General features: G+C 51.0%; 2 protein-coding genes and 1 long non-coding RNA gene across 3 annotated transcripts in view; all 3 read right to left on the minus strand.

The window, feature by feature from the left end:
- The window catches only part of LOC146356295 (uncharacterized), an 867,031-nt gene that overhangs the window by 555,326 nt on the left and 285,236 nt on the right, over window positions 1–26,469 (minus strand). The gene's annotated exons all lie outside the window — the stretch shown is intronic.
- Window positions 7,357–26,469, minus strand: part of LOC146356312 (uncharacterized) — a 55,137-nt gene continuing 36,024 nt past the window's right edge. Inside the window, 7 exon segments of the mRNA XM_084831308.1 lie at window positions 7,357–9,313; window positions 12,116–12,155; window positions 13,600–13,683; window positions 14,595–14,882; window positions 15,579–15,767; window positions 15,770–15,850; window positions 19,020–19,304. Of these exon segments, the coding sequence (XP_084687434.1) occupies window positions 8,626–9,313; window positions 12,116–12,155; window positions 13,600–13,683; window positions 14,595–14,882; window positions 15,579–15,767; window positions 15,770–15,850; window positions 19,020–19,304 (1,655 nt within the window). The 3' untranslated portion in view covers window positions 7,357–8,625.
- Window positions 19,237–26,469, minus strand: part of LOC146356313 (uncharacterized) — a 49,364-nt gene continuing 42,131 nt past the window's right edge. Inside the window, exon 3 of the mRNA XM_084831841.1 lies at window positions 19,237–22,761. Within this exon, the coding sequence (XP_084687967.1) occupies window positions 21,783–22,304 (522 nt within the window). The 5' untranslated portion in view covers window positions 22,305–22,761 and the 3' untranslated portion in view covers window positions 19,237–21,782. The remainder of the gene's footprint in view (window positions 22,762–26,469) is intronic.

A 26,469-nucleotide genomic window follows, 5' to 3' on the forward strand; every position in this document is an offset into this window, starting at 1 on the left:
TCTGGGGGAGAGCTGCGGGGCGGGGCCCCAGCGGCCCAGGACTGCGGCTTGGGGCAGCGGCAGCGGCAGCGGGGCCACTTGCTCCCGGAGACGCCTCCCGCCGCAACACTCCCTCCCGCGTTCCCTTCCTGGGCTCCTCCGTCGGCATCCCGGCGTGGTTTGTTTGCGGGGATGGTGGAGCCCCGCGCTGGTGCGCCAGACCCGGGTGCTGCGGAGCAGCGAGCCGGAGTTCGGAGAGCAGCTGGCTGCGGCGGGGAATCTCTGCGCCCAGAGCGGAGGTGGGGAGATCCCCCCCATATTTGCCCCTCCCAGGGCAGGAAGTGGAGAGAGGTGACTGCGAGGAGGGAGGGGAAGGGGGTTTCCCACAGGAGAAGACCCCGCCCCGTCAGGGGCACGGGGCGCGCAGTGGGGCAGAGACATCTCCCCTCATCCCCAGCAGAAGGGTTGCGAGCAGGATCCTGATAGGTACTGGGGTGGATGGGGGTGGAATATGGGCTCAAAGACACACGCACGCACACACAGATATCCTGGCACTCTTCAGAGCGGTTGGGCTACGTCTCCCATTATCCCCAGCCAGCCTGCTGTATCTGTAGTCCAGGACATCTGGAGGACACTCGTTTGGGGAAGGCAGATCTATGTCCCCCTTTGCTGATTTTTTTTTAACTGATGATGAAGCTGCAGACTGTAAACCGAGAGCAAGAACAGATTTTTAGCAAACTTGGCTGCCTGATCCTCTGCGTGTTTACTGACAAGGAAGTCCATCTGAGTTCAGTGGGACTTACTCCCAAGTAAATGGGCAAAAGACAGCAACCATCACTGAGGATTATGAGAGAATTAAATTGTACTGTCCCCATTAAGAATTCTGGGCCAATAAACTTGTTCATTTGGAGGGTTACACAACGTAAATCAGTTGCCGCTGTGTGGCATATTTATCTACTACTGTGGGCAAGAATCCCTTAGAAGAAATGGAGTAGCACTCATAGTCAACAAAAGGGTGGGAAAAGCAGTACTGGGGTACAATCTCAAAAATGACAGAATGATCTCAGTACGAATCCAAGGCAAACCATTCAACATCACAGTAATTCAAGTCTATGCCCCAACCACTGAGGCCGAAGAAGCTGAGGTTGATCGGTTCTATGAAGACCTACAACACCTTCTAGAACTAACACCAAAAAAAAGATGTCCTCTTCATCATAGGGGATTGGAATGCTAAAGTAGGAAGTCAAGAAATCACTGGGATAACAGGCAGGCATGGCCTTGGTGCACAAAATGAAGCAGGACAAAAGCTAATAGAGTTTTGCCAGGAGAACACGCTGATCATAGCAAACACTCTTTTCCAACAGCACAAGAGGCGACTCTACACATGGACATCACCAGATGGTCAATATCGAAATCTGATTATGTCCCTTGCAGTCAAAGATGGAGAAGCTCTATACAGTCAGTCAAAACAAGACCTGGAGCTGGCTGTGGCTCAGATCATGAGCTTCTTGTTGCAAAATTTCGGCTTAAATTGAAGAACGTAGGGAAAACCACTAAACCATTCAGGTATGACCTAAATCATATCCCTTATGAATATACAGTGGAGGTGAGGAATAGATTTCAGGGATTAGACCTGATAGACAGAGTGCCTGAGGAACTATGGACAGAGGTCCGTAACATTGTTCAGGAGGCAGCAACGAAATCCATCCCAAAGAAAAAGAAATGCAAGAAAGCCAAGTGGCTGTCTGATGAGGCTTTACAAGTAACTGACGAAAGAAGGGAAGCGAAAAGCAAGGGAGAAAGGGGAAGATATATCCAACTGAATGCAGAGTTCCAGAGAATAGCAAGGAGAGACAAGAAGGCCTTCTTAAATGAACAATGCAAAGAAATCGAGGAAAACAACAGAATGGGAAAGACTAGAGATCTCTTCAAGAAAATTGGTGATCTCAAGGGAACGTTTTGTGCAAAGACGGGCATGATCAAGGACAAAGAAGGCAGGGACCTCACAGAAGCAGATGAGATGAAGAAGAGGTGGCAAGAATACACAGAAGAACTATACAGGAAAGATCTGAATGTCCCTGATAGCCATGATAGTGCGGTCACTGAACTTGAGCCGGACATCCTCAAGAGTGAAGTCAAGTGGGCCTTAGGAAGCATTAGTAACAACAAAGCTAGTGGAGATGACAGTATTCCAGTGGAGCTATTTAAAATCGTAAAAGATGATGCTGTGAAAGTGCTGCATTCAATATGCCAACAAATTTGGAACACTCAACAATGGCCGCAAGACTGGAAAAAGTCAGTTTACATTCCAATTCCAAAGAAGGGCAACGCCAAAGAGTTTTCAAACTACTGCACAATTGCGCTCATTTCACATGCCAGCAAGGTGATGCCCAAAATCCTACAAGCTAGGCTTCAGCAGTATGCGAACCGAGAACTACCGGAAGTACAAGCTGGGTTTCGAAGAGGCAGAGGAACTAGAGATCAAATCGCCAACGTTCGCTGGATCATGGAGAAAGCAAGAGAATTCCAGAAAAAGTCAATTTCTGCTTCATTGACTACTCTAAAGCCTTTGATTGTGTGGATCACAACAAACTGTGGCAAATTCTTAAAGTGATGGGAGTAGCAGACCACCTTACCTGTCTCCTGAGAAACCTGTACGAGGGTCAAGAAGCAACAGTAAGAACCAGACATGGAACAACCGAGTGGTTCCAAATTGGGAAAGGAGTACGACAAGGCTGCATATTGTCACCCTGCTTATTTAACTGATATGCAGAGTACATCATGAGAAACGCCGGGTTGGATGAATCACAGGTTGGAATTAAGATTGCCGGGAGAATTATCAACAACCTCCGATATGCAGACGATACCACCCTAATGGCAGAAAGCGAAGAGGATCTCAAGAGCCTCTTGTTGAGGGTGAAAGAGGAGAGTGCAAAAGCTGGTTTGAAACTCAACATTAACAAAACGAAGATCATGGCATCTGGCCCCATCACTTCCTGGCATATAGAAGGGGAAGAAATGGAAGCAGTGACAGATTTTACTTTCTTGGGCTCCAAGATCACCGCAGATGGTGACTGTAGCCATGAAATTAAAAGACGCTTGCTCCTGGGGAGGAAAGCTATGGCGAACCTAGACAGCATAGTAAGAAGCAGAGACATCACCTTGCCGACAAAGGTCCATCTAATCCAAGCTATGGTTTTCCCAGTAGTAATGTATGGCTGTGAGAGCTGGGCTATAAGGAAGGCTGAGCGCTGAAGAATGGATGCTTTCGAACTGTGGTGCTGGAGAAGACTCTTACGAGTCCCCTGGACTGCAAGGAGGTCAAATCAGTCCATCCTAAAGGAAATCAACCCTGACTGCTCATTGGAAGGACAGATACTGAAGCTGAAGCTCAAATATTTTGGCCACCTAATGCGAAGAGAAAACTCTCTGGAAAAGACCCTGATGCTGGGAAAGACTGAAGGCAAAAGGAGAAGGGGACGGCAGAGGATGAGATGGCTAGATAGCATCACGGATGCAATGAATATGAACTTGAGCACGCTCCGGGAGAGAGCACGGGACAGGAAGGCCTGGCGTGCTGTGGTCCATGGGGTCACAAAGAGTTGGACACGACTGAACAACTGAACAACAAATGAAGGTGTGGGGAGATCCTGGCTTCTCAGCTGTATTCTTTAGGGAGGTTGCAGATGGGCCATTTATGGGCAAGAGCCATGGCTCCGTCATAAGGCACCTGCTTTGCATGCACAAGGTCTCAGTTTCGATTCCCGGCAGCTCCAGGTTGCTGTTGTTCAGTCGTTAAGTCATGTCCGACTCTTGTTGACCCCATGGACCATAGCATGCCAGGCCTTCCTGTCCTCCACTCTGTCCTGGAGCGTGCTCAAGTTCATATTCATTGCATTGGTGATGCTATCTAGCCATCTCATCCTCTGCCGTCCCCTTCTCCTTTTGCCTTCAGTCTTTCCCAGCATCAGGGTCTTTTCCAGGGAGTTTTCTCTTCGCATTAGGTGGCCAAAATATTGGAGCTTCAGCTTCAGTATCTGTCCTTCCAATGAGCACTCAGGGTTGATTTCCTTTAGGATGGACTGATTTGACCTCCTTGCAGTCCAGAGTCGTAAGAGTCTTCTCCAGCACCACAGTTTGAAAGCATCAATTCTTCGGCGCTCAGCCTTCCTTATAGTCCAGCTCTCACAGCCATACTTTACTACTGGGAAAACCATAGCTTTGATTAGACGGACCTTTGTCAGCAAGGTGATGTCTCTGCTTCTTACTATGCTGTCTAGGTTTGCCATAGCTTTCCTCCCCAGGAGCAAGCGTCTTTTAATTCCATGGCTACAGTCACCGTCTGCGGTGATCTTGGAGCCCAAGAAAGTAAAATCTGTCACTGCTTCCATTTCTTCCTCTTCCATATGCCAGGAAGTGATGGGGCCAGATGCCATGATCTTCGTTTTTGTAATGTTGAGTTTCAAACCAGCTTTTGCACTCTCCACTTTCACCCTCGAAAATATCCTGCCTGACAGATGCCCACCCAGCCTCTGCTGAAATACCTCCAGAAAAGGAGAACCCACCACCTCCCAAGGCAGAGTCCGTTCCACTGCTGAACAGCTCTCAGTGTTTCTCCTAATGTTCAGCTGAAATCTGCTTGCCTGCGATTTCCGCCTGGTGATTCTCCACTCCTGCCCTCTGGAGAACAGAGAACAAATCTGGTCCCTCTTCTACTTGGCAGCCTTTCAGAGAAGTGAAGGCCACTGTTATGTCTGTCCTTCTTAACCTTCTGCTCTCCAGACTAAGCATACCCAGCTCTTTCAACTGTCCTTCAGAGGACTTGGCTTCCAGACCTCTCACCATCCTGGTTGCTTTTCTCTGGACACACTCCAACTTGTCACTGTCCTTAAAATGAGGCGCCCAGAACTGGACACAGTTCTCTTAATATTGCCTCCCTAATGCAGAACAGAGTGGAACGATTACTTCCTGTGTTACCTACCGTACATACCACCTAGTTTCCAGCGTTTTGTGCAGACAGCGCTCCTTCCCATTCCCTCTCAGGAAAAAGGGCAGTGCTCATGAAGGCAATCAGGCATTTCGTCTGTCAGGGTGCCCCTTATGACCTGGACCCCCGAGCAACTCCTTAGGGATCTCTTGCCTCCTTAAGAGTCCCACCATCCTTCTTTTAAACTTCCCTTTCCAGTAATGTGGGGTTTAGGCTGTAGGCGTGGGGTGACTGACACTCCAGACACTTGGGGTTTACCCACAACAGTCTACTGGTAAATTAAAGCAAGCAAATCACAACTAAAGGGATTTACACAATAGAGCTGAGTGATACAAAAGGCTTTGAGAGAAAACAAAAGTTACAAAATGCAATTTCTTTTACCCTAGCTGTCCTTAGACTTTTCCAGGCTGCTTCTTCCTGCCCCCTCTTCAGGCTCTGGTCTCCCCGACTCTGCTCTTACTGCTCTGGTCTTTCTGACTCTCTCTTTTTATATCTTCCTCCCCCAAAACCAAACGTATTGCTTCAAACCTGAAGAAATGAAACTTAATTGGGGAAATGAAAATGAAACTTAATCAGGGAAATGAACCTACTCCTCTCAGGGATACCCCCTCCCAACAAAAAACTCCAGGTGTCCAGGCCTGACCTTTTTCTTTTCCTTGCCTCAGTAGGCCTCGAGCCGTCACATCTTCCTTACTACAGGCACGTTAACCAAATCTTCCAGAAGACTTGGCTGGCTGATGTGGGCACAGAGAAGAAACACGGGGAGGCAACAGTGGTCTCAGCTGCAATTCTTCCCACTGCTTGGCCAGAGGAAAGCTTGTAATGAGTGGCTGAACTCCCACAAATATGGTTAAAATCAGAGCGAATACACACATGCAGGCACACACAATATCCAACAGAAAAAAATAGTTCAGGATACGAGGCTGTTCTTTGTAGATGAAGGCCCTCCTGGAATTAGGATAGACTCGTGCAAGGTACTTCTTGGCTACAAGTAACCTGTTCCAGAAGCTGACGTTTGGCTTCTGGGTCTCGGTGGGAAAGATCTGTCTGTTAGAAAAGAAAGGCTGTAGCAGGCAGATCTGTGCCTGGCCAAGGTGAAAACTGAAGTGGCCAGACTATGGGGAACTGAGCAAAAGGATGGTGTCCCATACCTCTCAGTGGTTCTCTCTGAACTTTGCAAGGGCCAGTGGAGGCAACCAGGTCTCCCTTTCTCTCTCTGGACTTGTCCAGGATGAGCAGAGGAAATATCTGACCATGGGTGGCTGTGGAACTGTGAAGTGTGTCACACTCCAGGAAGTGAGTTGGAATCCTGTCGAGAGTGGGGAGGCCAGGAGACCGATGTAATTTCTGTAGTGTGTTCCCAGGATGTTCCTGGTCCGACTGGAATGGATGGAACTGATTGGAGAACCAAGCAAAGCATGGCACATTGAGGGCTCAGAACCCAGGTTCTTACACTGCTCTATAGCTTCAGTAGACCCAATGGGTGTCACTTCTGTCATGACAAAAACACAAAGGGGCGAAGGGGAGATTCCCAGGTGCCATCAACAGCTGTTCTGGGATGGAAACCAAAGATTGGGAATATGCCTGGCCAAAGGCAGTGGCTGGGTTCACACAACATGCTAACCCACACTCGAGGTCGAGTGTGCAAGGCTGAGTGTGGGTTGTTGTGGAACTGTGGATTATTTTTGAAACGTTTTTGCCCCAAGTTGTACGATAGGTAGTCTGAAGATGTGTGTGTGTGTGTGTGTGTCCAAATAACACCACTGTCACGGTCAGGTCATTTCCTGGTGAGATTTGAACTCACGGCGCTACTTCCCTCCTGCAGGAGTGGGGGACCCATCGGCTGGTCTGATGGAATGCAACGGATTTCTGAATGCTCTTGGGGATTTTCCAGTGAAGAGAGTTGGTGATCCAGCCGAGGCCCGAGCCTCACTGTGGAACAGCGAGATGCGGAAGGCCATCGACTTGATTGCACCCGAGTGCCCCCGCTGGCGCTGTGGAGCCTGCTCTGCTCCTTGGTATACCCATTCCCTCACCCCTTATTATGAGCCCCGCACATGCCCACAACCCTTGGAAGGTGGGGAGACTATGCTCTGCAAAAGGGGGCTGAATCGTTTCCTCCCTTGCCCAGATCAAAATCAGTGAAGCCCTGAAACACACAGCTTACACTGTGCTGTTTGCACTCTTTCGTTTGTGTTTTGCTGAGCCTGGGGTGAAGGCATCCCTGCCAGAGCTGTTAGACACATCTTCCTTCTTCATCAGTTCAAATGTGGACATAGGCTTTGGCCATAAGCCATTGCAAATCAATCTTAACTTGTACAAATCAATATAGATAAGCAGAAGCCGGGGAGCTGTCCAGGCTTACTACCCCCCACTCCAGAAGAGTGTGTGTGTGTGTGTTTTGGATCACAAGTGCAGACTGGAAGTAGGGCTTTTTTTGTTTTATTCATTTATTATTATATACACTATATACATTTAGGATTTACAATCCTTCCATATTAAAAATGTTGAACATTGCTAACTGATCTGCTCTGTATGTGTTCCAATAATGGATAAATGATGTCCAGTTTTGGGGGAAAATTTGTATCAAATATATCTTCCCAGAGACTGGAAACGTTTCATTATGAAAAAAAACCCCAATGTCTTTAAAATGGCAGTGACTGCAAAGGGCATTTTTCCTTTAGTTCTTAATTTAGAGTTACAGCGTTTTACCATTATAATACTCTCTCATTTTAACATTAAAGGATTGATTTAAAAAGAGCTGGGTTGTAAAGTGGTGCCCATCACAAAGTCTCCAAGTTTGGAGGCTTATGGGTACCCAGGGCAGATCCCAGGGCAAGGTGATGTCTCTGCTTCTTACTATGCTGTCTAGGTGTGCCATAGCTTTCCTCCCAAGGAGCAAGCGTCTTTTAATTTCATGGCTACAGTCACCATCTGCGGTGATCTTGGAGCCCAAGAAAATAAAATCTGTCACTGCTTCCATTTCTTCCCCTTCTATATGCCAGGAAGTGATGGGGCCAGATGCCATGATCTAATATTAATTATTAAAATGGGCTTTCCTAAAATCCAGGGTACGCGTTTGGCTGCACTCAGCTTCTGCTTCCTTTAGAACCAAGAACTCGAGTACAACATGGTCATTTTGGCCCAGAGTTCCTGTAACTGCTGCTTTATCCACTAAGTCATCTCTGTTGGTTAGGACCAAGTCAAGGATAGCTGATCCTCTAGTTCCTTCCTCTTCTTTCTGTAGGAGGAAGTTATCTGCAACAGAGTCAAGAAATTCTTATCTCCCAACAAATATCGGGGAAAGTGAAGTCCCCCATTACTACTACATCATGCTTCCTTGAAACGCTGGCAATTCGCTTTTCAAAAGTTTCATCCTCTTCTCCTTGATTGGGGGGCTGGTAGTAGACTCTGACCACCAGGTTCCTTTTATTCTTTGCTCTGTTCACTTTAACACAGATGCTCTCGATGGAGCTACCAAGCTCATCCTCCTGTATTTCTGTGCAGAGATATGTATTTTTCACATATAGTGCAACCCCACCTCCCTTTCTGTTCCTCCTGTTCCCTTTGAACAAGTTATATCCTTCAATTGCTGTATTCCAGTCATGGGAGTCATCCCACCAAGTCTCAGTTACACCTACCAAGTCATAATTTCCATGTCAATTTCCCTCCTGTGTTAAGAGTTCAAGTTCGTTCTGTTTGTTTCCCATACTCTGGCCATTAGTATATAGACATCGAAGACCATGTGTTTCATAGTCTGGCTTTCTCCCTACATGTTTCTGAAGACTATTATTGGGCGCTATTAGAGCTGTTCTCTCTGTTGTGGTGCATGAGCCTTCGTCCATTGTTACCCCCAACTTTATGTCTCCCTTCCCTGTAGGATTCAGTTTAAAGCCCTCCTGATGAAATTCTTCATGCTGTGGCCAAGCACATTCTTCCCAGCCTTTGTGAGGTGCAACCTGTCCCTTGCCAACAGCCCATCTTCCAGGAAGTATAGCCCATGATCCCAGAATCCAAATCTCTCTTGTCGGCACCACTGTCGTATTCACCCGGAGTATTTTCCTTTCCCTTTCTATCCCTCTTCTAACTACTGGAAGGATGGATGAGGAAACTGTCTGGGACCCTAGGTTCTTGAGTTTCCTTCCCAAAGCTTCAAAGTCTGATGTGATTTCTTCATAGCTCCGCTTGGCGGTATCATTTGTTCCCACATGGATGAGAAGAAAGGGATTCCTGTCAGTGGGCTTTATGAGTGCAGGCAACCCTTCAGTCACGTCTCTAATCTGTCCCCCCGGGAGACAGCTGTCAGGGTCGGATCTGAGTGCATAGAGTCCCAAAGCAGCTCTGATTCTGAGGAGGAGATACAATCCGTGGGTGAGGAACTCTCAGATGTCAGAGGTGCAGCTGGAGGGGGAGGCCCCCCCGCTCACATTCCTGGGAGCGACAGTGACCCTGGCATGGAAAGGGAGGCACAACTTGAGCTTTTACATGCGAGGCATAGGCGCAGGCACAAGCGAGAGGTTGTGGGAGCGGTTTCTTGGATTACGGCTCCAGTCACTCTGCGTTCCCAGGGCCACGTTGAGCAGATTCAATTTCACCTGGCCAAGGAGCCCCAATATTTTATTTATTTATTTATTAAATTTATTAACCGCCCATCTGGCTGGTCACCCAGCCACTCTGGGCGATGCACAGCATATAATAAAACAGTTTAAAACAATAAAATTCTACAATAAAAACATTTTCTAAAATACCCTAACCCACCCAAATGCCTGCCTGAACAACCACGTTTTTAATAGGGATGTCAGAGAATTCCACCACGGATCTCGGTGATTCTCCCCCGAAATCCATGGCGGAACGAAGCTCCCGCCACCCCCAACCCACGAAAGCCGAGCGGGATGAAGTTCCCGGCCCCCCCCAACCCACGAAAGGCGTGCGAAACGGAGCACTCAACTGCTGCAGTCCGCGCTGTTTTGCGAATGGCGGCCGCCCTGCGGCCACCATTCGCTTCTTCATCATAGCCGTGATAGGCAATGTAAATACTTATGTAGCCTATCATGGCTAACACAGGGATGTCTTTTGCGTCCCTGCGGAGGCTGTGATAGGCTAGGTAAGTATTTACGTAGCCTATCACGACAAGCCAAAAAAAACCAAACGCGTATGCAAATGGTGGCGGCTACGGCAGCCACCATCTGCGTTCCCTTTTTTTCTGCAGTTTTAGCCTACATAAATATTTACGTAAGCTATTATGGTGAAAAAAGGGGGGGAACGCAAATAACGTCTACTACGCTATTTGCGTTCCTTTTATTTTCACCGTAATAGCCTACGTAAATATTTACATAGGCTAAAATGGCGAAAATAAAAGGAATGCAAATAGCATAGTAGACACTATTTGCGCTCCCCTTCCCCCCGCCTGCTGTAATAGCTTACGTAAATATTTATGTAGGCTAAAACTGTGGAAAAAAAGGGAATACAAAAGGTGGCTGTTGTAACCGCCGCCATTTGTGTACGTGGTTTTTTGTTTTTTGGCTTGCCGTGATAGGCTACGTAAATTCTTACATAGCCTATCACGGTTAACTACAGGGGCGTAAATGGCGGCGGCTACAGTAGGGGCCCCAATGTTAGGGGCCTCCCCCTTGATCTCCCCAGCCGAACTCCCCTGGCCAGCTCCTGTTTGCTCCCCCTGTTTGCTCACTCTGATCGCTTGCTCTCTGGGAGTTTGCTTGCTTCTATAGCCCCTAGACCAGCTGGAGCAGATTCCTCTGCTCTGCTCAGCCAGGAGGCGGGAAAATCCAGCCCCACCCTCTTTTTCGCTCCCAGTCATACTAACTGCTTTGTCAGCTGTCAAAGGTAGCCACAGTTAGTGTAAAGGGGAGCGAATAAGGGGGGGGGGGGCTGCTGACATGGAGGGGGGACGGGAGGGGTGGGGAGTCCCAAGGGTTGGAGCAACACTTCAAAACTTGAGGATTACTTGGCTAAGGGACTGATCTGCCCTCCAAACCTGTCAACTGTCAAAGGCTGTCAAATCAGTCTATATACAGCCTCAGCTTGTCAATTACCTTGCATGTTTCATAGTTGTTTCCTTTGACACAGCTGAAACATACAAGGCAGCAGACAAGGGAGCCAATCTATTTTGTCAGCCAGAGTTGCGCAGCTATGCCACTCAACCCACCCCCCAAATAATTTAAAATAAATACTGAAGACATCTGCGCACATTCCAGGGGCAGAAAAAATATTAAAAAGTGGGGAATGCAAGCAGGGTCGCAGTCAGATTGGAGGGTGGGATTGGCAGCAGATACGACGGGTTCTGCCTCCAAGTGCCCTGGGATACGGGCCACAGCTGGCTGGAGGACTGGGGTGGGAGGAAGGGGAGAACAACCCATGGTAAGCCCAGTTTTTGGCTTTATTTGCATAAATGTCATTTGGGTAAAAATGTACCCCTGGGAGATGTGCTGGAGCCGGTTGGAGGACCGAATGGTTAAGAGGGGGAGAACAACCCATGGTAAGCCTATTTGTCTGCCAGACTCACCATGGGATGTTCTGAAGAAAACCCACACTGCTTGGCTTGTTTGTCAGGGTAGGTTGCTGTGTTCTGTGCACCCGCCCAGGGTTTTAGCACTATAGCACATTCAAGCATTTAGTTTTTCAACATTACAACTGGAAAAAATATTTTAAGCTGAATTAAACGTTTGGGGTTTTTAAAAAACTGAGGGGGTTGTGAAATGGTGCCCGCAAGAAAGGTTACGGTGGACGTGTGCTGTGCTGTGATAGGTTCACCGGCTGGATGCATCACTGCCGACGTCAAAGCCCCGCCTCTCGAAAGAGCAGGGAAGAGCAGCACAGAGGGCATCTCTTTCTGCGGTGCCTGAGCTACTCTTCTGTCCTTATCAAAATGGTCTTCCTACGTGAAAACATAGTAATAATGGAAGCGGCACAGGGAAAGTATGGGACGGTTAAAAACAGAGGACAACATCATGGGGATCCCATGTAACATGAGGTACAGCGATTCCATAATAAGAATCTAGTGTGGAAGCAGCCTCTATGCCTTGAACCACACACATTTGGTAACTGTGTTTTATCTGTTTGTTTATGAAATCTATGAGCTGCTTTTCAACGCTGTTGAAATAACATTTCAGAGAAGGAGAAGACACTCACTTGATGGTGCTTTTGTAGATTTTGTTCTCCAAACTTCTCTCTGCAATGACAGAATCAGAAAATCAAAGCTGGAAGGGACCTCCAGAGATCATCCAGCTCTGCCTTCTACAATGATCCAGGGTTCTTGGAACCTAAAAGACGCCCATTAGATGCTTCTCTAGTCTCTTCCCCATGACCTCCAGGGAAGGAGGGCCCAGAGGCTTCCCATGCCACCATCACTGGTAGAGGCAGGACATCTTCCCAAGTACCATCCGTGCCCCTACCTTGCTCCAGCATAACCGCACTACTCTTGGTCCTTTCCTCTGCAGCACAACTCAGGTGAGCACCAGAAGCAGAAGACGACGGTGGCTTGGAGGGGACAGAACCCGAATGTCCCTCGCCCGGCCATGGAGAGCATCGTCTTGCTGAGGAGGGCAAGTGCCCCGCAGACATCTAGCTCTCCCTCCCCCAACCCCCTCAGTGATGGACCCTTCTGGTTACTTGGAGGAAAGGCTGTTTTCACATACTCAGAACACTTTTCTTCATTATCCTACTCAGTTGAAAATAAGGCTGCAGTTCCTAAACATGCTTACTTGGAAAGGAACCCCATTACAAGCAACAGGACTTACTTCAGAGATAGCAAGTTTAGGGCGGGTGTGCTACAGCAGAATCCTGTGCATGTTTACTCAGAAATAAGTCCCCTTGTGTGCAATGGGTTTTTCCTCCTAGTAAGTGTGTTTGGGGTTGCAGCCTTAATTCGAAATACACTGTTATTTCTCTTTCAGAAATCTGACGTGTGGGACAAACGTCCCCCAGAAATGCACTCTGCACCTTCTGCCCCCCACCCGCAATTTTATTTTTGATCCTGCCATCAATGGTGAGAAATTGAATATGTCAGAGTAGTCTGAGACAGGACTAGATATACAAACTAGATAGTGAGTATATAAATATTTTTTCCTAAACAAGCAAATACATAAAGGGCATGATGGGGTCTGCCTGTGGTGGAGGGGTGGGGAGCTGATAAAGCCATAGTCAGGGGACCAGAAGGAATTCACAGAAGGGAAGCAAGGAAGGAGAGCCCCTTAAAATGTTAGAAATAATATATATGTGCAGGATGTAAAAATACAGAGACTTAACTGGGACTTAACTCCAAGTAGATGTACTTGCGATCCAGGTAAAAATTCAGGCAGAGGATGAGACGGACTGAACTAGATGATGCTCAGGTACATTCCAACCTCTGCAATTTCGATTTTGCGGTCTGGACGTTGTATGTTCACCATAAGCAAAGAATGGCTATTCCAGAGAACGGGGGAGGGTGGAAGTGACCTACAACCTTCACTTAGATCTCTTCCTCTTCATGCTGAAAACGTGATTTATGGGGAGGGGGCTTGTTGGGGCTGTAACTGTCATCAAGGCTTCACAATCAGCACGTCCTCCGTGACAGCTGACAAGAGAGTGACTCACATGAACACACAGCCCAGCAAATGCAACCACAGTTGACTTACTGATCAAGCAGATGATCCCAGCAGCCACCGCCAGGACAGCAGCCAAGACCCCCAAAATGACTCCCACAATGAGCGCCACGCTGACTGAAAGGGGACAAACACGTGTCAGTTCAGACTGGCAGAAGCTCTCCAAGGCCTCACGCAGAGGTCCTGAGAGATAACCTGGGCACTGAACCTGGGACCTCAAACACACTATGGCCCCTCCGTAGTGGCCCAGATGCTGAGACATTTCCTCCCTCCCATGGCCCACCACAGCCCAGCACTGCAAGCCTTAAAACAGGGGTGGGCAAATTCAGGTGGTCCGGGGGCCAATTTCCAGCCCCTGGACTGCACACTGGGGGCTGCACTCCTGCTGCCTCACCACCCACAGTGACAAAGAATGGGCTGTTTCCCTCCGAAATTCAGCAGCAAACCACTACGGAGACTCGAAAGGGCCACACTTTCAAGAATCAATTGGCACTTTTGACTCTCTGCAGCAGTTTGCCTCGGAAACTGCCAATCTCTTTGCCGCAACACTGCTGAAATTCAGCAGTGCAGGGCGGCAGCAGCGGGGGTGAGGGCTTCACGGACGGCCAAGCGCCTGCCAGGCCACGTGTTCCTCAGCCCAGCCTTAGTAGAAGCTTTTTCTATCTATTTCGTGACCTATTATTTTTAAAAAGGCATTCAGTGGCCATGTGTAACAGTCCAAATTTATGGCACCATCAGATGACTAAAAACGGGATGTTCCTGCCTTGCTTTCTGGCAAAGATGGCCCTCTGCGTCCAAGGGTAATCTTCCAGCTCCCATGGCAGGATTCGCCTCCTGCCCCTCCCTGAACCTGCATCTCCTGCTCTGCACCTCAAAGTACACAGGGGAGCCTAGGAAGTGTTGCAGCCTGCAATGGTGCTGCAGGGGGCTCTTTATTGGATTCCTCCATCTTTCCCGGGTGGAAATCCAACCTCCCAGGAGCCACCCCCTGACCAAGGAGCCATCCGTCTTTCCCTGCCATCTCTCACCGCCAGGCTCCTCACAGGCCAGCACCAGAGGCTTTGGCAGGCCGGCATGCTCCACGTGGCACCGGTAATGGTCCCGCTCCCTGGGGTCGATCTCAACGCTGAGCCAGATGTGGTAAGTTCCATCCGAGTTGGGAGCGACAGTTCGACGGAAGGTCTCGTAGTGCAAGACCTCCCCGTCCCTCCTCCAGGTGGCGTCGATCTCCCTGGGGTAGAAGCCGTGGGCCTGGCAGACGAGGGCTTCTAGGTCATCACTACTTGCCTTGCGGGTCACCTTCCCCACGGGGGGCTCTGCAAAAATGGCAACCTCAATATCAATAGAGCTAACAGAAATGGATGGTGTATTTTAATAATACGTCAGGGCTTCACGTGATCATCCAGGCCCTCCCAACCCTGTCCTGAAACTGGATATCCCGCGCCTTCAACATCCTCAAGAGATGGAAACCTCCAACGACGTGGCATCCCAGCCTCCCTGGCATTTTATCACACTTTGAAAACGCTCAAAATATGACCTTCAGGTGAAATCCCCGTCTGGAACAAGTTCTGCTTAGGACTTCAGGGAGAATCCCTCCAGGTCTCACTGCTGAATTGGCTCAGAGATCCCTCTAAATTGAAGGTCATGAGCAGTTCATTGGCTCCCGAAAGGGAGGAGGCTGGAACTGCATCTCTTTGGTTTTCCAAACACATTTTAATTTTTAACGAAGCTTAAATACTCATTTCAGGATGACATATAATATAATATTCAGTATAATAACAACTACTACTACACCAGCCCGTAGCCGAAATTCCCTGGGCAGTTTACAAAGGTTAGTTCCCTGCCCCCCAAACTTCTGTAGTCCGAAGTGGTACAATCCCAGCTTCCTGCCTCCTCCATAACAGCATTTTTCTGCTGTTCAGTCCAGTAATCAAGCACGGGGGGAGCGGGAGTGCAGAAAAACTGCCACCCCTCTCCAACCTCAGGACACCCCTCCATCTCTCCCCACACACCTTTCCTCAGCAGAGTCTCCTTGCCATAGTCCAGGTATCTCTGCAGCCACGCGATGCAGGTCTCCTCCAGGTAGGCCTTCAATCGCTGGGCAACAGCAGGTTCAGCCTCCCACCTCCTCTTCGTTATTTGGGCCTGGGCATCGGGTGCCGTCCAGGTGAGGGTCTCCTTGTTGAAGCTGATGAAGTCCCATCGTAAGCATCGTCCCGATACCCTCCTTTGCTCCCGTCTGCCCTCAGCTCACAGCCATACATTGTCTGGCAGGTGTGGAACCCTGAAAGAGAGAAGCAGGAGGGCACAGGGGAAGATAAGAGCAGGGGCTGCCATTCCCTTCTCCAGCCCCTCACTGCCACGGGGACACATGACTCGTTCCACAAAAGAGGTTCAGGCAGGAATGTTTACTGCAGACTCAGGGAAGGGGCAGAGACAGTGGCTGCCCAAGGACTTGCGGATCACCCTTGAACTATCCAAATGCTTGGGAGGAGATATCTTTGCCTGACGCTGAAAAGATGGCAGTCGGCACCAGGAGAGCTTCCCTGGGAAGAACATTCCAGAATCAGGGGCTACCACAGAAAAGGGCCATTCTCGCGTTGCTACTTTCCAAACACTTCTTGGAGGGCGCACGGAGAGAAGGGCCTCAGATGTCGATCTCAGGCTCTGGGCAAGTTATATGGGGTAAGCAGCCCTCGAGGTTCTGGCGTCCCAGGCCATGCAAATGCAAAAGTCAAATCAACACTTTGAACTGAGCCCTGTAAAAGAGCAGCATTCAGGCTTGATCAGCTCTCCAGACAGCCCACCCACCCGATCTCTCATTCTGGGGGGAGGCCCCACGGGCAGTGCCGACAATAATGGGAAGGGGGGGAGGTGGCAGCAGTGGGAGCATGTGTCCTCCCCACTCAGGCAGGTGGGACAACTTGCACTGCCGCTGCCGAGCGCAGACCACCAAAGAAGGAGGGGCTGTCATGCTGCAAATCCAGACAAAGAGCTCTTGCCTTCCTCCCCCCACCCTGGCCCCCACCCCAGGATCTGCTCCCTGGAAGGAAGAACATAGGGGGGTGTTCCAAGAAAGAGGGCCCGACTAGGCCGGGATGAAAATGGTAGACCCAGTGGGCTTGGCTCCATTTCAAAATGGCCCCGGTGCTTTGATGAGAATTCAGCTGCCCTCACCCAAGATGGCTCCCTGTGCAGTAAAAATACAACCTAAAAGCCATTGTATGTGCCTTAAGGAGCACGTAGTATTGTAAGAGCTGCACATGCCTGGAATGAGTGAGCAGTAACCCTAAGATAAGGTAGCTAGGCAAACTGCTAGCAACCAATCAAAGTGACACGCTGGCTAAGGAATGCAAGCTGAGGTGATAAAACTGTAGCGCGGGAATTGCCCAGGGTCGACTGCTTTTGAGCGCGAGCTCCTGTGTCGAACTGTTTGCAAACAATAAAACTGAGTTGGACCCAGCCTGAAGTTGACTCTCCTCTTTGGGGCAAATTGGACTAGCCTCCAGCGGGCAAAACTAGCATTTTGTGCAACACCTGCAGCTTGCAGCACCCCTCGCCCACCCACAGCAGGGTGCCACCACCCAGCCATCCCAAAGCATAAAACTGAGAAGACAGATCTTCCCCACACCATAACTGGCATTAAAAAATGAAAGATTTTGTAGGCTCAGAATTCTTAACTTGAACAGCGTATTTTGATTCTCTCCAAGTACTTACTTGTGTATTTATTATTTATTTATATCCTGCCTCTCAGGGTCAAGCCTGATCAAGGCAGCTTGCAAGTAAAACAATAATATATCAAGAAAACCCATTTTAAAACAATATTTAAAGGCAGTCCCACAAGGCAGTTGATGGTAGGAAGTCCTGTGGGGGAAGGGAAGGGACAGTCCAGCTGAAATTCTAATTGGATGTGACAGCATTCATGCAATTAGCAGGTGTGTTAATCAGAACGTGGTTTCTGTGGATAAGAACATAAGAGGAGCCCTGCTGGATCGGCCCAAGGGCCCATCTAGTCCAGGATTCTGTTCACACATGCTTTGTGGCTTATTGCATCAGTCCTTTGACGGAATGTGTGACTGGTGAGTTTCCTTGAGCTGGTCCACTTCGAAGTTGCCGTTCCGGCCTGTTTTGCACAGGACGGACTTTGGCCTGGAACAGCTACTGAAACATGGTTTCTATGGAGGTTTTGGAGCTTACTGTATCAATCCCACCTAGTCTGGTGTAACTGGTGAGTTGGCTCGAGTTGGCTCCCTTCGAAGTTGCTGTTCCAGCCTGTATTGCGGAATACGGACCATGGCCTGGAACAGGTAGCAGAACGTGGCTCTGTGGACATTTTGTGGCTAACTGCATCCCTGCCGTGGAGTTCTGTGCGACTGGCGAGTTGGGTTGATTTCGCTCATTCGGAAGCGGCCGTTCCAGGCCATTCGTCGTTCCAGGTGTGTGCTGGGCATTACGGGGCTAAGAATAACAATCTTGCAAGGGTTTTGGTCCTAGAATACTGTCCTGGGGTGTTTCTAGCTCTTGCCACTATTTTTGGCCCGCTTGTTTAACACGACGGGGCTGTTCGGCCCGTTCCGTTCCCCTGTTGCGCCTTCTGCACCGCCCCTGCTTTCCAGCCCTTGCGTGGGGGGTGATTTCGGGCCAGAGGCGCGAGGGGGGGAGCGTGACGCAGAGCGAGCCTCTCCCCGCCCAACCGGCCGCCCTTGCTCGGAAGGGCAGGTGGGGGGAGCCGAGGCCGGCGCGCTGCGGCAGAGGGAAGCCGGGCGGGGGGCGTTTCCTGGGAGTCCGCCTGGCTCCACGCAGCGCAGGCACCCCGGGGCCCCGGCGCCCTCCCCCGCCCTGCAAGGAGAGCGCCCGGGGGGGGGTGCCCCGGCGCCCCACGCAGCAGCTCGGGGTGGTCCGTGCCGCGGGCTGGGCTGGGCGCGCACACGCAGCGCGGAGCCGGGGAGGGGAGGAGGGCGGCGCAGCCACCGCGCCACGACGCCCCCCAGCCCAGCCCGGAAAGAGGGATACCGGGACTCCCCCGGACGGGGGGAGCAGGGGAGCTGCAGGCCCCGCCGGGACACGCTGCCGGCAGCACCAGGCCTGACTGAGGCTGTCGCAGGGGCCAGCCAGGCCTCGCTCTGCACACCGGGCTCTCCTGGCGCAGGAGGGACCACTTGCTTGCGGGCCCAATTCGCTGCAAAGGCTTCTCCCCCCCGCAAGGGGGAAGTGGTTTCAGGGCCAGTCTCCCCCTCCCCTCCAGGGTGGGGACTGCCGCTGTGCGCAATGGGAGCTCGTATTCCACCCCCCCCCGTCAAAATCCTGCCTCCCCCCCCCCGCAGCAGGTGTAGTCACACTGAGGGGGGTCTCTCCTGCCAGGACCCCCTTCCCCCCCTCTCAGCACCCTCCTCCCGCACTTCCTGCCCCTGGGAAGGACAAAGTGGGGTGCGGGGGAATCTCCACCCGCTCACCCTCCGCTCACCTCTGGTTGTAACGCTTGCTTGCAGTGGCGAGGTTGCCGCTGAACACCTGCTCATTGCTCCGCAAGATCCGGGTGGACGTGTCCCAGTGCCGGGCATCGTAGCTCTCCACCTTCCTCATCCAGGGCACCACAGGCGTCTTCCTCCTTGTGCTGCTGTCGTAGCGGTCAACGGGCTGATCATCCACATAGCTCACAGCCGTGAACCGGGGCAGCCCCTGGCCGGGCTCCGACACGCCCGTGTAGAAAAAGCGCAGGGAGTGCGAGGCGGTGGAACCTGGAATGGACCAGAGAGGGGGCAGAGTTGGGGGTCCTGCAGCGGAGAAATCCCTCCACCGACAGGCCTTCCAAGACGCTGCCACCCCCAAGGAGGAGGCCCAAGATGTGTGTTTGCGTGTGGGAGTGAGGGGGGGTGTCCTGGGTCCTTCCACAGTACGAAGACACTGCAGGCGGGGCTGGGGAGCAGGAGAGGGGTGTCCCCAGGAAGCCAAAGAGGAGAGCAGAGAACAGCGGGGAGGAAGTAGTGGTGCAGTGGCTGGAGTGCTGGACTGGGAGTCGGGGGAGCCGGGTTCTAGTCCCCACTCGGCCACGGAAGCTCACTGGGTGACTTTGGGCCAGTCACAAAATCTCAGCCCAACCTACCTCACAGGGTTATTGTTGTGAGGATAAAATGGAGGAGGGGGGGATTATGTACGCCACCTTGAGTTCCTTGGAGGGAAAAAAGCAGGATATAAATGTAATAAATAAATAAATAAATAAAAAAGGTAAAGGTGTCCCCAACCAGTCGTGTCCGACTCTAGGGTGCGGTGCTCATCCCCGTTTCTAAGCCGAAGAGCCAGCGCTGTCCGAAGATGCTTCCGTGGTCATGTGGCCGGCAGGACTGAACACCGAGGTGCACGGAACGCTGTCACCTTTCCCGCCGAGGCGGTACCTATTTATCTACTTGCAATTTCTTGCTTTCGAACTGCTAGGTTGGCAGAAGCTGGGACTGAAGACGGGAGCTCACTCCGTCACGCGGCACTCGGGTCTCGAACTGCTGTCCCTTCCGGTCTGCAGTTCAGCATCTTAACCACTAAGCCACCGTGGCCCAAAATAAATAAATAGGGAAGGCAAATTAACATGGAGTTGAGGGCAGGAGAAGGATAAGTATGAGCCTTTGGGACAATTAAGAGGAAGGAAAGGAGGGCATGGAATAAAAGGAGGTGGAGTGAATATCTGAGGCCAGGCGTCAATGCTATGAAGGGACTCAGGTGAAGCGGAGAGGAACTGAGTGGGAGCCCCAAACATCTCTAATGGAGCTGCAACCCATCTCCCTTTGAGGACCAGCTCCAAGCTGTGCTTCACATTAAGGCTCTGCCCCAAGGGGATTGCAGTCCCAACAGGGGAAAGAAGGTAAATCTGTTACATTTTGTGGCAAATCATGCACCACCTTGCCCTCGCTGTAAAATTAAGCAATTCAATAATTAGATTACTCCAAGCGAATTCTGGTTTTGAATATGGAATTCCAAAGCCCAGTGCAACATAACTCTGCCTCTTTGTACAAGAATAATTCAATATGTCTCATCTTTGAGGTTTCCCAGATGGGAAACAGAAATGCCAGAGCTTTAATCATTAATTACTGGCTCGCTGGTATTCTTTACTGATCAGAAAGGAATCCAAACAATAGGTGCCAGGCTCTGTACTTGGGGCACCACGGGGTCAGTGTCCGTACTAGATTTATAGCGACATCACCCCCACAGAACGGTAAAAGGAATTCAGATCATGAAACAGAAATGTGATCAGATGATGTAACAAGGAGGATCTTCTCAAATAGTAAGTACAAGACACGTTTTGAGAACACATAGTAATGTGAAAGGATGGAGTCAAGGAAATAATTCTTGTGTCACAAACACTCCTGTCACAAGTCCTGAAATTCTAAAATGTTGTTATATGTATGTTGTTATAATAATTTCCCTTCATAAGAAGTTTAAATTTTAGAAATATTGTTTAGACATAACCTGATTTAAGAATAGAAATGTATCTGTAGGAATGGAGCTTAATGAAACAAATACATGAAGAACAGTTAAACATATTTTATAGCCTCCAAAACGTATATAAAGGAGATTCTGGGCACACGACAATGGGAGCTATATTTTTGGATCAGGTGCCCCCAACATCTTGCCTGTAAACCCTCTTGGTAAGCGTGAAACAATTGTTTTTGCTCTAGTTAGAAGCCTAGATTTAAGATGAAGTCGAATGTACGAGGTGTCTCTCTCTATGCTTGTATAAGCCTCACAAGTAGCATTGTTACGCTGGGAATTTTATAGTAAAGAAGCTCACTGGGTGACTTTGGGCCAGTCACAGACTCTCAGCCCAACCCACCTCACAGGGCTGTTGTTGTGAGGATGAAATGGAGGAGGATTATGTACACTGCCTTGGGTTCCTCCCAAGAGGAAAAAAGGCGGGATATAAATGCAATAAAAAAATAAAAAAACATTTCTCAGGATATGCAGGCTGCAGATGTACAATCATCACTCAGATCAAGAATGACCTTGATCACAGCACAGCATTCCTCCCGCCGCATATCCCCCCCTCAGAGCCAGGCAGTTTTAACCTCTATCGCCAGAGGGCCGCAGCATTCTCTGGCAAACGCCGGGGGGAAATACAGTTCCGCGGGAGGGAGCTCGGAGCGGGCTTCGCGTTCGCATCCCTCCCTTGCGGGGGCTCCTGAGCGGGGGGCGGGGGGCTCCCGCGTGGCGAGCGCACTTCGGCGCCTTCACCTCGAGGCCCGCGAGGCCGGCCGGGCAGCCACCGGTGGCTTTGAGCGGCAAAGTAAGGAGGCCTCTCCAAGCTGCGGTGGAGTCCAAACAACAGGGCTGGGCGCAGCCAGGCTGGACGGAGCCTCCGACCCCCCGGGCAGCCTGCTCGGGGGGCGCAGCCGCGGGCCTCGAAGCGTCGCTTTCCCGCCATCGCTGCGCTCCGTCCCTTGGCGCCTTTGCAGTCGGGACGAACTGGGAGGCTCCCCGGACAGCCCCGGACCCAGGGCCGCCCCGGCATTCTGCTGCCCGAGGCCGGGCAGGGCGCGGCGCCCTCCAACTCGGGGACCCGGGCCGCGAGGTGGCCCTGGCAGCCGGAGACACAGAAAAGCAGGGCCCACAGGCGCCTTCCCCTCCCTGGCCGCGGAGACGCAGCATGACGCAAAGCAGCACGACGCCGGGGACTCACCGCGGGGCTCTCCAAGGGGCCCCGCGCCCCGCAGCAGCAGCGCCGCCGCCCCCAGGAGCAGCAGGGGCTTCATTGCGCTCTGCGCCGCGCCGCTCCGACCCCTTCGCAAGCTGCGTAACGCGGTGCTGGAACGCGCCGCCGAAGGAGCCCGGAGCGAGAGCGGGGCCGGCCGAGGGGGAAATATGCGGCCACCGGGAGAAACGCCCCGATAAGGGGAGGAGGAACGTGGCCGCCCGACCCCGAGGCGGGCCCCTCCCTGCGCCCCGCGGCCGGGATCAGCTCTGGAGGCGGCGCCGGCGCTCGTCCAGCGCGGGGTGGCACCGAGCCTTGCCCGCCGCAGTCGTGCCCGGTGTTCTGCGGCTTACGCGGAAGACAGAAGGCGAAGATACTTTACGGATGCGAACAACGAAAACAGAGAATGGCATCCATGAGTTCCAAAATCACCTGTCAAAAATTCCCAATCAGCTACACAAACGCCATTGGTTTAATTAAACGCCTTCCCCAACCCGGTGACCTCCACATGTGTTGGCCTGCAATTCCCATCATTCTCAGCCAGATCCCCAACTGCCAGCAAGGCTGAGCTCTCCCCCTCCCCTCCCCCCCCTCCCCTCCCCTCCCCTCCCAGGTTCTCTCATGGAGGCGGGGCCTCCCTCTTGACAGGCAGCTCCACAGGCCCTGTCCCCCAACCACCAGATGGCTTTGTTATAACACTCTGCAATCCTGTACACGCTTACCTGGGAGTAACTCCCACTGAACTCACTGGGGCTTCCTTCTGAACTGGATGTTTGTTTATAGGGCTGCAGCCTTTAAGAGCATTCAACAGGTGAAGCTTTTCCTGCATGCAGAGGAAGGGAAGGGAGAAACTTGATCTCCGTGGTTTCTGCATGCAAGGCTGTGGTTTAAGGCTACAATCCCAAGAGGGGAGAACAAGAGAAGAGGGCGGGGAAAGGCAAAAGAAGGAATGGGGACGGAAACCAGGAGGAAAGAAAACATGGAGGGCACAGACACATGTATTCACACACACACACACACACACACACACGTTCTCCCCCCGCCTCCTTCTGCTACTGGGCTGGGGACAATGAGGGATGCTCTTAACTGGAAGACTTAGCTGAAGCACTCCAAATGCTGGACCAAGAGACAGGCACTGCGGATCTTCCCTTCCGGCAGTTTAATTAATACCAGAGCCTGCGGTGTAGTTTCACTACCTACAACAGCTTTCTCCAAACGAGCGCACTTCCCATACGTTGGACTTCTTGGGCCTGGGGGTTAGATGGCCTTGTGTATTGCTCCAGTGGTGAAGCACCTCGCCTGACTCAAGGAAGAGCGACCAGCATGCCTTGAAGCGCCCGCGTCCTCTGTCTTCTTGGGCCGCTGACGAGGAACAGTGAGATGCAGAGCGCCATCGACTGGATTGCACCTGAGTGCCCTCTCTGGCGCTGTGGAGCCCGCTCGACTCCCTGGTACGCTAGGGAGCTACAATCAACGAAGCAGGCTGGACGTCGCTAGAGTGCAAATGGCGTAAGACTCGAAGCGAAGGTGACCGAGCACGCTCCAGAGCAGATAATCGTGCCTATTGATACCATCGACCATGGTATCCTCTTGGATCGACTCCGTGGGATGGACATTGGAGGCTCTGTGTTGCAGTGGTTCTGGTCCTACCTGCGGGACCTGTTTCAGAGAGTAATACTGGGTGACCATTCCTCGGCCCCTTGGCAATTGAGCTATGAGGTTCTGCAGGGTTCCCCCTTTTCCCCAATGTTGTTTAAGGTCTATATGAAACTGCCTAAACTCAGTAATGGACTGGATGAGGGCCAATAAACTGAAACTGAATCCTGGCAAGATGGACGCTCTGTGGGAGCGTATTTCCCGAGTCCGGGAGACAGGCTCATTGCCTGTTCTGGAAGGGGTTGTGCTCCCTCTGAAACTTCAGGTTTGTCGTTTGGGGGTACTCCAAGATCCATTTATTTATTTGTTTATTTATTGCATTTATATCCTGCCTTTTTTCCTCTTGCAAGGAACCCAAAGTGGCTTGCATCCTCCTCAGCTTAAGGACCATCTGACAGCTGGATCCTCCCTCGTGCTAGCGACTGTGTTTATTTTCATCGATTTATTTATGAAATGTATAAACCATTAACTTTATGTATAAACCATAAAGGGAGGAGCCCAGCCCCCCACAGCAGTCGAAGCCAGCAGCCGGTCTAAAACGGGCTAGAAAGGGATCCAACCATAACAACGGAGGCACCTGTAGCTTCTCCACTGTTGGAGCTGCGGAAAGAATCCTTTAACCTCACCCCTAATGTGTTATGTGTACCCCAGAATGGCTTGTCTTTAGTATGAGCCAGAGTTACTCCATGTTTGTACGCTAGGTCATCCAGTCTTGGCTCCACAGCCTCGTGAGAAACAGATTACAGCCTGTCTGTGTTTCCCTGAGAATTGTAAGGGAGGCTGGATTCCTCCCCAGGTTGCAGGCTGATAACACTGTAGTAACTGAGTGTCAGTAGCTGGCAACCGTCCACTCCTGTCCAGGGAAAGAACATTCAGCCCCTTTTCAGATAACAGACTGTGTGAATGCCTCCAAGTAATGCGGCTACTAGAGCATGGCTAGAGTTCTTCCCTACATGTGACATATTTCCCTGTATAAAAGCCCGCCCCACTGAACGCTCGGGGCTCTCTGCCCCTTTGCTGACAGAGCGCCTTGCTGGCCATGCAATAAAGCGCTTTCAGATCCAGAGTCTTACCCATGTCTAGTGTGATCCATTGTCTGGCTAGACAACGAACAAGGAGCATGTTCCACTCATACAACAATTTTGTGACCGCGGCAGGGCTGTCTGGCTCGTGTCCCTCTTCTCCTCCATCCGAAATCAATGCCCAGGCGCCACTAGGTGAGTTCACCGGAGGGATCTTGTTTCTGGTGGAGGGCCGGAAGTACTTCGATAACGGACGAGTCCAATAGAACAAATTAAAGGGTAAGCAGATCCAGGTTTGGTAAGGTAAGAGATCTCATAGAATTCACAGAATATATTTGGGTTTGAATCCCAGAAAGAAGGAGTTTTTGAGGTGTGGGTTCCAGTCCTAAATCAAGACAAAACAATGGGTAACAGGTGTTCTGCCCCTTTGGGTAGTTCACTGGATGTAATGATGAAGTCTTTTAGTAATTTACCAGGTATTGGTAGTTTGTCTAAGAAATGCATGTGCATTTTGTGTAGTGAAGAGTGGCCTGTCACCTCCCACTCTTGGCCGAATACAGGATCTTTTAAGGGACTTAAGACTAGTCTCAGAAAATAAAATTTTCCTGCCCAGATGGATTATTGGTACCTTTGGGGAGATGAGGCTTATAAACAGAGCCAAAGAGGAAAGGTTTTTGCCCCAGAAAGCCTTGTTGTTGTTCTTGTTCATGGACCATAGCACGCCAGGCCTTCCTGTCCTGCGCTCTCTCCCGGAGCGTGCTCAAGTCCATATTCATTGCATCAGTGATGCTATCTAGCCATCTCATCCTCTGCCATCCCCATCTCCTTTTGCCTTCAGTCTCTCCCAGCATCAGGGTCTTTTCCAGAGAGTTTTCTCTTCGCATTAGGTGGCCAAAATATTGGAGCTTCAGCTTCAGTATCTGTCCTTCCAATGAGCACTCAGGGTTGATTTCCTTGAGGATGGACTGATTTGACCTCCTTGCAGTCCAGGGGACTCGTTAAGAGTCATCTCCAGCACCACAGTTCGAAAGCATCCATTCTTCGGCGCTCAGCCTTCCTTATAGTCCAGCTCTCACAGACATATGTTGCTACTGGGAAAACCATAGCTTTGATTAGACGGACCTTTGTCAGCAAGGTGATGTCTCTGCTTCTTACTATGCTGTCTAGGTTAGGGGTGCACGAAAGTCCCTTACCTGTCCTCGAAGCTTTTCGCGGTGGGGGGGAGGCGCTTCGCTGCTCCCCCCGCGAAGTTCAGGCCGGGGGGGGAGGCTTCCCACCTCGCCCGGCCGAAATTCCGGCTGGGGAGGAGGCGCCTCGCCTCGCCCGGCCGCGAACTAAAAAGTAAAAAAAAAACAAAAAACGCCCCCGTGATAGGCTATGTGACGATTAACGTAGCCTATCACGGCTAGATCTGCAAAGTCAGCCATGATAGGCTACGTAAATCGTCACGTAGCCTATCACGGGTGACTTAAAAAAAAAAAAAAACCGCGTACGCAAATGGCGGCCCCCATAGGGAGCCGCCATTCCCGTTCCTTATTTGGTCGCTGT

This window comes from Heloderma suspectum, chromosome 2 (assembly GCF_057233095.1).
Source record: "Heloderma suspectum isolate Gila_16-S chromosome 2, 16-S_ref, whole genome shotgun sequence".
Lineage (NCBI taxonomy): Eukaryota > Metazoa > Chordata > Lepidosauria > Squamata > Helodermatidae > Heloderma > Heloderma suspectum.